The 12,344-nt window shown below is 41.1% G+C and overlaps 1 protein-coding gene across 2 annotated transcripts in view; it reads right to left on the bottom strand.

The window, feature by feature from the left end:
* Positions 1–4,004: 4,004 nt before the first annotated feature.
* The window catches only part of LOC148030887 (Cysteinyl-tRNA synthetase, class Ia family protein), a 106,220-nt gene continuing 97,880 nt past the window's right edge, over positions 4,005–12,344 (bottom strand). For both annotated transcript variants that reach the window (XM_087684431.1, XM_087684432.1), the window contains exons 8-9: positions 4,757–4,858; positions 4,005–4,637 (exon numbers count right to left, since the gene is read on the bottom strand). In XM_087684431.1, coding sequence (XP_087540557.1) covers positions 4,425–4,637; positions 4,757–4,858 — 315 coding nt within the window. In that variant the 3' untranslated portion in view covers positions 4,005–4,424. The remainder of the gene's footprint in view (positions 4,638–4,756; positions 4,859–12,344) is intronic.

Here is a 12,344-nt window from a genome sequence, read left to right as displayed (position 1 = left end):
CACCATCTTCAATCACCTCATCAATGTTGAGCAACTCCTCACGCAATTCCTAAACATCTGTGATGTGATCCACCATAGAATCACCCTCATTTTTGTGAGCATTGACCAACTCTCTTTGTAAAAAGGAGATGCATGCCTCATTCTTGGCTGCAAACATCTACCAAATAAAAATTGAAAGAAAGTTATTAAAATTTTTCAATACAAAAAAAGCATATAATGAATAAATTCCTCTTTGGGATTCTGATGCAAACAATTATACTTGCTATACGAAAACTATCAAGTACTAAATCATTGTTGTGTAGCCAAAAAATGGTTTTCAATGCCTCATTTTTCATGCCCAAACTAATTGAAATAGCAATTTAATGTTGTATCACCACTTGTAGTATGGCTTTGAAGGCATGAGAGCAAAAAGCCCTAGTTTTTTCTATCTAATTTTTGAGAAATTTCAAAAATTCAAAATCATGTACAATTGATTATCAATGATACTCTCAAGACCAATCAGGGTTGATTTTAGTAAAAGCCCCAAATTTCTTATGCAAATGTTGATGAAATTGCAATGTGTGAAATTTCGGTGATGATGCATGCAAAGGACCTTCAATTGAGCAAAGACCCCAAATTTTCAAGCCCTCGGAATGCGTATCTATGTAAAAAGGATGAGCAATGGACCATTATCATAAGAAAACCAAAAGGAAAAGAGGATCCTTTGAAAGACCTCATCCATGTAGAGCAAAGCTAAGTGCAACATGAAACCTTATTAAAATAGTAAGGAACTTGCAAAGTACCTCCAACATATAGAGATGAGTTTTTGTATGTCAAGCTCATATATTTTCCACTCTTCTATGGGAATAAAATGTGTTTTATGGTGCAAGAGATATTTGAGCCCAAAGGAGAGATCATTTATTTTACAATGTGTTAAGGCCCAGATTTTTTCACTCTTATATCAGGTAAAATATGTCTTATTTTACAAGAGATTTTCAAGCCCAAAGGAGAGATTTTGAAAAGAGAGAGAGAGAGAGAGAGAGAGAGAGAGAGAGAGAGAGAGAGAGAGAGAGAGAGAGAGAGAGAGAGAGAGAGAGAGAGACAGAGAGAGAGAGAGAGATGTGTTGGACCATAGCATTGCACATTAGTCTATAGTGAGGATGACTCCTTGATAGAATGAAGTAGCGAAACACAAGAATCACACTCTTATAGAAATGACTAGATGCATGTTGAAGAGCAAAGGGCCACCTTATAGATTTTGGCAAGGCTCTATGTGTGCAAATCATGTTTTGCACTATCCCCCTACAAAAGTATTGACCATGATTACACCATATGAGGCACAGTATGGCAAGAAACCTTTGTAGATTATTTCCATGTCTTTGGTTCTATTGCATATGCACATGTACCCAAAGAGTTTCATGAAAAGCTTGACAACAAGATAGGAAAATACATTCTTGTTGGGTGTAACATGGAAAGCAAAGGTATCAATTGGAAAAACCCTTCCACATACAAGGTTTTTGTAAGTAAAGATGCCACATTCTCCAAAGTGTATATCGAATTTGAAATGCTAGCCACATTAGAATCTTTGGGTGTATTTGAGGGTCTCCTATATACCATTAGTTCAAAGGTTGATTATCATGCAACAAATCAACAATTATAGCGTGTTGAACTTGCTTCACCTTCCCCCAATGAGCCCCTAGCTATTCCACTTTCTCCTAGGTTATGTTGGCTTGCCTTCTAGTGGCAAGAGGCCATTGATACACATTGATTTAACATACTTGGTCTATTGATATATACAAGGCTAGTTGCAAAGGGATATACTTCAAAAAATAAGCATTGACTATGAGGAAGGGCATTTTCTCCTACATCTAGGAGTATGTCTTTTATTATTTGTAAGGAACACGGTCATATGGTTTGTTGTTTCCCAAGGGAAGAGACTTGCAAGGCACTCCACTAATGGGCATTATTTCTAGGTCAATCATGCATTTCCTGGCTGAGCAAAAAGTAACCTACCATGGCTATCTCATCTTGTGAAGTTGAGTACAGAGGAACCTTTACAATGACAATCAAATGTGTTGGGTTACACCATTCATTGGCTAATGTTCATATTCATTTGGAGGGACCCTCCTACTTTTTCTAACAATTAGAGTGATATTGCAGCAACACAAAAACCAATGTTGCATGCTCCTACAAAATACATTAAGATACATTATCACTATGTTCATATTCATTTGGAGGGACCCTCCTACGTTTTCTAACAATTAGAGTGCTATTGCCACAACACATAAACCAATGTTGCATGCTCCTACAAAATACATTGAGATACATTATCACTATGTTAGAGAGATCACATGCAAGGGAAAATAGCATGATCTCAATTCCCAAACAAGCATGTTGCAAATATTTTACCAAGAGTTTTGAAAACCCTTGAACTTAATACATTTTGGATTGATTTACTCATTGTAACATCATCACTTCGGTACAAGGGGGTGTTAAAACTCTTTTGGACGATGTCCAATGTTTTAGGTGTGATGCAAACATGGCCTAATTAGTAAGTTGTATCACATCTCTCAAGTCAAGTGAACGTTGAGTTAAATTAGGTTTAACATACTTTAGATCTATCACGCTTCTATTCACTCATTCTAGTGCTTGTATCTTTCAATGCAAAACCATTGCCCACTCTTGCTCAAGGTCTCGAGTTCATTGTGCGTCTCTCTCACCTCCATATCCAACAATTCTTCATGTTCATAATCTCGACTACTTTCCCCAGCGTTCCAAGGAGAGAAAAAAGACTTTTCAAAAACAAACTTTTACAACCCTCTTATGCATCTCTAACTAATTCACATTCATTGTTAGTTAATTGCTCATTTGTCCAAGAAGCATCATACTAAATCTCTCTTTGATTTGAGTTTTTTAAAGCCAATTTCAGCTTGAATTTCTTTCACACATAATTGTGGTATACTCCTTGATGAGTCTTACACTATTTCTTGTACACATCAACAAAAATCATGATTGTATTCTACTAGACAAGTCTTATACCATTCAAAGTGCATAATGCTTTAAATACCAATTTGTTTCAATTTGCATTTGTTTATAAATGACAAGACATACAATCACTTAGTTGTACTTTCATTTTGGTTTCATAGGTCATTTTAGCCTTCAATATCATGCTAATACAACTTTACATCGTAGCCACACATGTCATGGAAGTTAGGTGATCTAAAAAAAAGAAATGCTATTTAGCAAAACATATGTATACTTTACTTCATTATCATTAATGCTTTGAATAATTTTTTTGTTGAGTTATAAAGCCTATTAAAATTAGGTACTAGAGCTTAACTGCAAGTGAGGCCTAAAGACCCAATCAAGATGAGAGGATAACAATTATAAGTTTGCCGATTTGCAAGCCTGTAAACACCATTGGCAACAAACAAGTTGGCCACAATTTTACATTCCTTGAGCGAGAAACATATCACCCTGCAAGTTTGACAGAATCTCATCTTCAAGATATTCACCTCAATACTTGCAAAGCTGTACTTGCTAGGTGTTTAATACATATGCAAGGCTCCATTTGCCAAGTGGCTAACATGTAAGCTGCAACCATTACGCTACATCCTGGCTCATTTTATTTATGATTCACCTCTTATCTTTCCGCAAGCTCCTAAACATCAGCAAATGCAGCTTCTAGGCCCAGGTTACCACCAAAAAGGGCTATCTCAGTTGACGCTTCTAGTAATAGTAAAATGGATTCATCATTGTTGGTTAATGAGAGGAAGTTTGTTAAGGCTAGTGCAACAAGATCTGTGAAACCAATTATGCATTCTCCTAGAATTGTGAAGGTCCTTTCAATAGAATTACCACTTCTTTGATGCATAATTAATTAAACTCTTTCATAGATATTGTTATTTGTTATGCTTCTTATTAGATTATCAAACCAGCAGGCATTTTGTTAGAAGAAATCATTTGTTCGTGATTCGTGATACAAAGGTAAAGAAATCTAAACAATAGAAATGTTTATTTTTGTAAAGCGATCAAAGTAAACCTACAAACTGCAGAAGTAAACCTACAAACTTTGTTGAAGAGAATATATGAAGATGGAGGCCAACTAGGGAGTGAAGCTAGGTCTCATGTTTATAGAAGGTGAACACATCGTGCTGAAGCACAGCTACTAAGTGTATGACATATCTAGCAGACACTTGAATGCTACATGCATGACAGAATTCTGCCTTGTTTAGGTTGGTTATTTCTCAACAGAAGCTTAGAAGAATATAAGTGTTCTGCACTATAATGCCTTCATCAAACAGGCTTTTGAGTCTAAACAAAGGTTTGCACATATATTCTGTGGATCGATTTTAAATTTGATGATGTTGCACAATTACGTTCCCTAACAACCATGCAGAAATAATGGCAAATAGAGACCTACTAAAGCATAATCCGGATCCTGATCATGTATCAGCTGCAGCACATGGCCGCCACGTGGTGCCGTCAGGGCCATCCATCAATGATATTCCCAGTAAAGACAGCCTTTGTCTGATCTCATCTGATTTGGCATAGTCTTTAGCAGCCCTTGCAGCTGCCCTTTCTTGGATCTGCTGTTCTAGATCCTCCCTTCTCAAGTTCACTCTTTTCAGCGCCTTCTCTTTGAGCTCTTCTAGAACCTGAAACAATTGAGACTTGGGACTTGTTTCATATGCCTAAGCTGCAGGAAATATGCAGAGTCCAGACCACTATATTTGCACATAACTTGTCAGAACATAATTGCTCAAGAGAAGAGTACCTCAGAAAAAGTGGTAGGAAGCAAGCCCAAAACCTCTAATACTGACTTTACTTCTCCTTGCAAAGTTTTCAAGGAGCCAATGCGATTTTGATCTCGACGACCCTGTGAAAGCAGTTAGCGTTCCCCATAAGAACCTAAGGGAACAAAACAACTTGCTCTACCAGTAAGACAAGAAGATGCAATCACAAAGTTTGTTACTGCAAAGAGCTTGCAACTCGTAGAACAGTTTTTAAATAGTAAAATAAGATTCCAATCAGAGAGCTGATGAGCTGAGACTCTACAATAAAAGCAATTCAATAGCACCCACCTTGTACATTAATGCAAGTGTTGCATACACCTCATAACAAGTAAACAAGTATATAAGTAGACATTTTCTTTTCAAAGAAAGCGTATTTCAATTAATAAAACCTCAAGAAAAATGTTATCTAAGTTCAACGCACAAAATAAGCCGTATAAAGGACTACAAATTTCATCAAAGTACAAGGGCCAAGTAAACAGCCAGTCATCCAGGCTATACACAAGCATCCCTCTACCTCATACACTCAAGTGACCCTGCAATCTCTCACATGTTCTACAGAGTGGATAATCTCCATCCTGATCTCTACAGTAGTAATGTCATGTATATAAGTGGCATGACTGCACCTCCTTGTCCAACTGATATGGTAATGCCTCTCAGTCCACCACACTGCCTACAAGAAGTCTAGGAAGGGAATTACACTCAAGTGCTAACTAAAAATGAGACAGTAGTGGCTCCCCTAAAGATCCTCATATACATGTGGCCCATGACCCAAACTGCTAACCCCCAGGTCTCTATCGTAGTCCCAATCATACGGCATGGATTACCATCGTAAGGGCTAACCTCCACACCTCTTAGGGTTGTTTGCAACGTACATTCCATGGGTGTTGGACAATTTTATTAGGAATTAGGCTGGGCACCACTTAGGGCAGCTTGGGCTGTTAGAGGTTTAGTCATCCCCTGGATGGTCACAAGTAGAGTACAGTTACTCTCAGGCAGCTTTATGCATTTTTCTAGATCAGGTCGGCGGACAATTTCATGCAGTCGCCAACTGTTCACAACAGTTCCAGGTGGTCAGGCAGGTAATGCAGCAGTCACGCAGTGCCATGTGGCATGCAGGCAGCATTTTCACTGCATTTATTATTTCATTATTTATTTTCTGCTGCAGTCAGCCAGTTTTGGCTGGCCGACCTGCATATTTTATTGCTTTTTATTCAGCCTATATATGGCAAGCCTGCCCCCAGTCATTCTCACTTTAGATTTGCAGGTGGAGAGAGATCCTCAGCACAGATACACTCAGCAGCTCATTGTGCATATCAGCTTCCTTCATTTCAGCATTCATTCACTGCAGATTTCTGCATTTCATTGTCTTTTTCTCTCCTCTTCTCTTCATGTTCATTTTCTTTCAGTCCTGTCATACGCTTCCGCATTTTCTGCACTCTGACATGGTATCAGGGCGGCAGCGTTGAAGGGCTGATTGATCATGGTTAGCCCTCAAGAGTAGATTTCAGTGAGACAAAAGGCTGCGTTTTCAGAGGGAAAGTGGGAGGGCTGCACATCAACACAAGGCTGAGACAAGCGAAGAAGTGCAGGAAACAAACAAAGGTGCTATTCATGAAGGAGAAAAGGCTATGTTTTCAGTTTTTTGCTATAGATTTTGAGTTTTCGTCACCTCCGATGGTTGAAACACATTAGGGATGAGCAAAGGATGCCCTAGCATTACTACACTAATAGTACCCACCACTGCACACTGCAGGTGAGGGGCACCCGTCATAGTCACTTATTCTTTATTCTTTTAGTGACAGTTTGAATAAAGGAAGGCCCAGCCACACATTGTGGTTGTTGGAGTTCCCATTTCTTGTCTCTCTCTTTCTTGCTCTTGCTCTCCCACCATAGCTCTCGCGTGCAAGCTTCCGTCCTTCTCACCTTTCAACTGGTATCAGAGCACGGCTTCCCAACTCTTGAGCTTGGCTCGTGGCATTATCAGCTTCCCATTGACTCCCTCCTCGCATTGGGTCTCCATCCCGGCAGCTATAGCCGACTCCCTTGAGCTCTCGTCACTCCCCGGCTTCCCAAGCTTCCTCCCGGCCTATTGAGGCACCCTCAGGGCATTCACACAGAGGTATACACTCTTTCTTTGGAGGGTTTATACTGGTTACAGTTTAGGCAGGGCAGGGGCAATCATTATCAAGCTTCTCATTTGAAGTTTAAAGCTCCTCTCTTCACTTGGCTTCATTGAGCCTACATGAGCCTTTGCTTGGGCTATTATTGGCTCCATTAAACCTTATTGTGGCCTTCATCCCTGCCACGTGGAGCAGCAGCACAGCCTGCCATACCTGCGCTGATTGGGCCAGCCTGCAGGTCAAAGTCCTTGAGCTTCAATGCTTTGCTCCCTGGTTAAAACACCATTTGTGGGTCATATTCCCTCCTGGGCACATCCTATTGATGCTTGGCATTGCTAGTGTGCTTAGAACCTTGGATTGAACCTCTCCTCTCCTAGAATACACAGCAGACCTGCCGGTTACAACTTGCGATAGGGTTTTTGTAAGTACATTGAAGCTTATCTACACCGGTTCATGCCCATATGCCTATGCAATGGATGCCTATTATTTGTAGATGTAATGGTAATGCTTTGTCATCATTTTGGTGATGATTTGGGCCTGCAAATACACAATTTGGAGCAGTGAATGTTTGATGTAATACAATGGGCTGAAGTCATTTTTACTCATGTATGCTTATGCCTATGCTAATCAGGCTACGTCTTTGGGATAAGCAATGAAGTATTGACCTTCGGGGTACGACATCGAGCTTGTCTTTGGTTCCAGAATGCCTTTGAGCTTGTATTAAGCTCCAACTTGGTTGTTCTTCACTGGCATTTGGCTTCACTTGGCATGATTTGAACCGGTCTATGCCTATTGTCACTGCTTGACATTTAGGCTTCTTGCATTTATGCTTTGATCAGATGTGGATGCCACTTAGTTTGCCCATGCTTGACAGTTACTTGGAGCTTCATCTTCAGACGTATTTGAGCATTTTGGATCTACTGGACATTGCATTTAGTTGTCAATTACATGCTCTTTGCATGCTTTCAAGCTTATGCTTTACGGGTCTGAGATAGCTTGGGATTTATGCTCCGAATGTACCCTACTGGGATTTGGCATCTCTAATGCTATCTATTTGATGTATTAGAGCGTTGCTTGCTCTCTTTGCATCTGACTTCACTTCCAGTGGGAGTCTCTTGGAATATTCGGATGTACACAGAGTCTTATTTACAACTGAGCTTGAGCTTGTGGGACAGTTACATGCATTTGCTCTCTTGAGAGCTTTATATCTGCAGTTAGTCTGTAGTGGGCTGATTTAATACGCCTTTCGGGCAAACACCTATCTCTGTCACAGGTTTGTCAGTTTTGTATGCATCTTGGCTGGTTATGTATTGAGCTTCTTGCTCTATCAGTTGTGCTTGCGCTTGGTCTCTTCTCTTAACCCGAGACCCATTACATGCATAACTTTTGGACATATGAGATGTCTCTTGCCGGACAGGTTATTGATTTGACAGTTCTTGGTACCCTCTTGCCCTTGGAACTCACTATTGGATGTATCTTGTTACCTGGTAGTTGCAGTGACATATGTATCAGAGACTGTTTCATTTGGGACAGTTTTACATACTGCTGTCATTTATTACAGCAAGCTGAAATCTGCAGATTAGCACTTCTATAAGGATAATGCTTTCTATTTGATGTTATCTTGGTCATATTTGGTGGAAGGTGCTTCTCTTAGTGAAATCCACTCTTTCAGCCAGTTTTAGCAGTGGTTTTAGTGCATTTTCTGCTAATTACAGCAACCTGCAATTTTACTGTTTTGCATTGCTTTGGGACAGTATGGCTGGTCATTTGAAAGATACAGCTCTCTCTAGCATTGCCAAGTTGGATAGTATCAAGTATAGGTATTGGAAGTCCCAAATATGGCAGGTTTTGGTGCAGAAGTTGCAAATTAAACCCTTGCGTTTCAAAGGTGTCAAACTTGAGAATATGGATGATGATGTTTGGATGGAAGTTGATGAGCTATGCAAGTCTACCATTATTTTGTCACTCTTAGAAAAGGTCCATCATAATGTTGTTGAATATAAGAGTCAGAGTGCATGGGACTTATGGGAGAAAATTCAAGAGCTTTATGCACAGCAGAGTCCTACGTCACAAATGTATTGGCTGAAGCAGTTAATGGACCTTCGCATGAAGGAGGGGCCATCCCTATCATCTCATTTCAATCAGTTTCATGCTATCATGAAGAATCTGTTGTCACAGGAGATGTTGAGAGTACTTTATTGACTGAGAAAATCAACATGACAAACACTGATGCTTCTCGCTCTTCACATGCATTGACCATTGAAGGTGGCAGAAATGGCAGGCATGATAATGATCATAAGGGCAGGGACTCTCAGAAGTCCACGTCCAAGTCACGTGGTCGCAGTAAGTCCCAAGGACGAAAGTCTGATCTTACCTATCATTATTGTGGAAAAGCAGGACATGTTAGGCCGCAGTGCCATAAAATGTACGATGATAAGCATAAGGAAGAGGGAAAAGATAAAGTGCAAGAAAAGTCTTCTGAGCACAGCATAGTACCTGCAAAGTCTAGTGTGAAGATAGAAGAGGTTAATGTCATGCACGCCACTGATTTAGATAACGATTACATACTTACAGCTTCTTCATGCGATGCCTTACAGACTTCTGAGATACACTATGTATGCGCAGTGCTGGCTCTTGGATTCGGGTAAGTCATTTTATGTGACACCCTGTAGAGATTGGTTTCATACCTATCGTACTATATCTGGTTCTGTGCACCTTGGTGATGACAGGTCTCTTGACATTGTGGGCATTGGAGATGTTAGGCTGCAGTTTCCTTCTGGCGGCTCTTTTGTTTTGCATGATGTACGCCATGTACCTGCGTTGACTCGCAGCCTTATGTCAGCTGGACAGCTTAATGATGCAGGGTATTTTGTGTCTTTTGGAGACTCTGCATGAAAGATTACTCGTGGCAGGCTTGTACTTGCAAGAGGTGCCAAGTAGGGCAGTCTCTATCCCTTACTTGTATCTCGAGCTACATTGGATCATGTTTTGTCTGTGGATTCTATTCCCCCATGTATCCCTTTGGCATGCTCGTTTGGGGGATATATCTCTTAAAGGAATGAAAATGCTCTGTACTTTGCAGTATCTTCTGCCTTTCGACTCTTCGCATTTTGATTCTTGTGATCATTGTTTGTATGGCCGGCAGACTAGAAATATGCATAAAAAGTCTAGTAAGAAACGCATGGGTGAGCCCTTGGCTCTTGTGCACTCAGATGTATGTGGACCCATGCCCTGTCAGTCACTTGGTGGAGCAAAGTACTTTGTTACTTTTATAGATGATTACTCACGTAAGGTTTGGGTTTATCCCATAAAGAGAAAATCCGATGTCTTAGACACATTTCAATGTTGGCTTGCATTGGCAGAGAACCAGTCTGGGAAAAGGCTAAAATGCCTAAGGTCAGATAATGGAGGTGAGTATATATCACGTACTTTTGAGCAGTTTTGTGATGAACGGGGTATTAAACGTCAATTGACCGCCCCTTACACTCCTCCCCAAAATGGTATGGCTGAACGTATGAATAGAACCATTCAGGAAAGGGCTCGTAGCATGCTTAGCCAGTCTGGCTTACTGCAACACTTTTGGGTTGAGGCAGTTACTACTGCAGTGCATCTCATTAACAGGTCGCCTAGCAGTGACATTGACTTTCAGGTTGCAGAGGAGGTATGGGCACGCAAGTCCCCCCCCCTCTTATAATCATTTGCGTGTCTTTGGATGTGAGGCATTCTACCATGTGCCCAAGGATAAACACAATAAACTAGATCCTAAAAGTGTCAACTGCATTTTCATTGGCTATGGAGATACAAGAGAGATGGGTTACCATCTATGGGATCTGCAAGCACGGAAAGTAATCCGCAGCCATGATGTCATCTTTCATGAGGACAAAATGTATATGCAATCTAAGAAAGTGGTTGAGGTTCGCAGAGTTATCTTTCAGGAGGAGCCACCTACTCCTGTTCAGCCTGCTCCACAACCAGCTAGACAGCGTGCACCATCACCTGATGCTCATGGCTCAGATGTTAAACATGCTAATGTTAGACAAAATGTCGGTCAAGCAGCAGAGTCTGGCTTGAGGCGTTCTACTAGAGATAGACAACCTCTTAACAGTTTTATGCTCTCTATGGATTATGTACTGGTTACAGATGCAAGAGAGCCTCTTACTTATCATGAGGCTATGCGCAGGGGTGACTGCCACTCTTGGGAGAGGGCTATGCAATCTGAGCTTGACTCATTGCATAAGAATCAGACTTGGGATTTGGTTTCCTTGCCTCAGGGTAAGAAAGCTTTGCCATGCAAGTGGGTATACAAGCTGAAAAGTATCCCTGGACATCCCAAGCCAGCATACAAGGCTCGATTGGTTGCTAAGGGTTTTAAGCACGAGCATGGTATTGATTTAGATGAAGTCTTTTCTCCTGTGGTCAAGATGACCACCCTATGCTTAGTCTTGGCCTTGGTTGCACAACTTGACCTGGACTTGTACCAGATGGATGTCAAGACGGCTTTTCTACATGGGAACTTACATGATGAGATTTACATGGAGCAGCCTAAGGGTTTTGCAGACCCTGGCAAGGAATACCTAGTGTACAAACTAAAAAAGAGTATATATGGCTTGAAGTAGACACCTAGGGAATGGTACCATAAGTTTGATGCATTAATGCAGTCACAGTGCTATGGATCTATGCTTGTACATGAAGAAAGCCCGTGACGGTTCTTTACTGATTTTGGTACTCTATGTGAATGACATCCTTCTAGCAGGGACAGCTCATGAGGAGCTAGATGCTCTTAAGGCTCAGCTCAAGAAGAGCTTTGAGATGAAAGATCTGGAATAAGCCTCTCATATACTTGGGATGCGTATTACGCGCGATAGATCTCAGGGACTACTCTATCTATCACAGAGGGAGTACATTCATAAAGTCCTTGAGCACTTCCGCATGCAGGATGTTAAGCCTATTGGCTGTCCATTACCTTCTCATGTGAAGGTTTCACAGGCCAATTGTCCACAAACAGATGAGCAAAGGGCCAAAATGGCCAAGATTCCCTATGCAGCAGCCGTGGACAATCTTATGTATGCCATAATAGCCACCCGTCGAGATATTGCTTTTATAGTTTGGGGTTGTGGCATGTTACATGGCTACACCTGACAAGAAACATTGGGATGCCGTAAAGGGTATCATGAGGTACCTCAAGGGCACAACACATATGTGCCTTTGTTATGGCAGCCAGGATACAGGAGTCGTGGGGTATACTAACTCTGATTATGCAGGACATACACATAGTAGAAAGTCCACTTCTGGCTATGTGTTCACTTATGCTGGAGGGGCTATCTCTTGGATGTCCAGGGCGCAAAAATGTATGGCTCTTTCTACTACAGAGGCCAAGTATATTGCAGCCATAGAGACTTGCAAGGAGGCTATCTGGTTAGGCCGTTTGATTGCAGACCTTGGTATGACA

This window comes from Lygodium microphyllum, chromosome 9 (genome assembly GCF_053477565.2).
Source record: "Lygodium microphyllum isolate KBCC chromosome 9, Lygodium_microphyllum_v1.1.10, whole genome shotgun sequence".
NCBI lineage: Eukaryota > Viridiplantae > Streptophyta > Polypodiopsida > Schizaeales > Lygodiaceae > Lygodium > Lygodium microphyllum.
The sequence above is the reverse complement of the archived record's forward strand: the minus strand, read 5'-3'. Positions and strand labels throughout refer to the sequence as shown.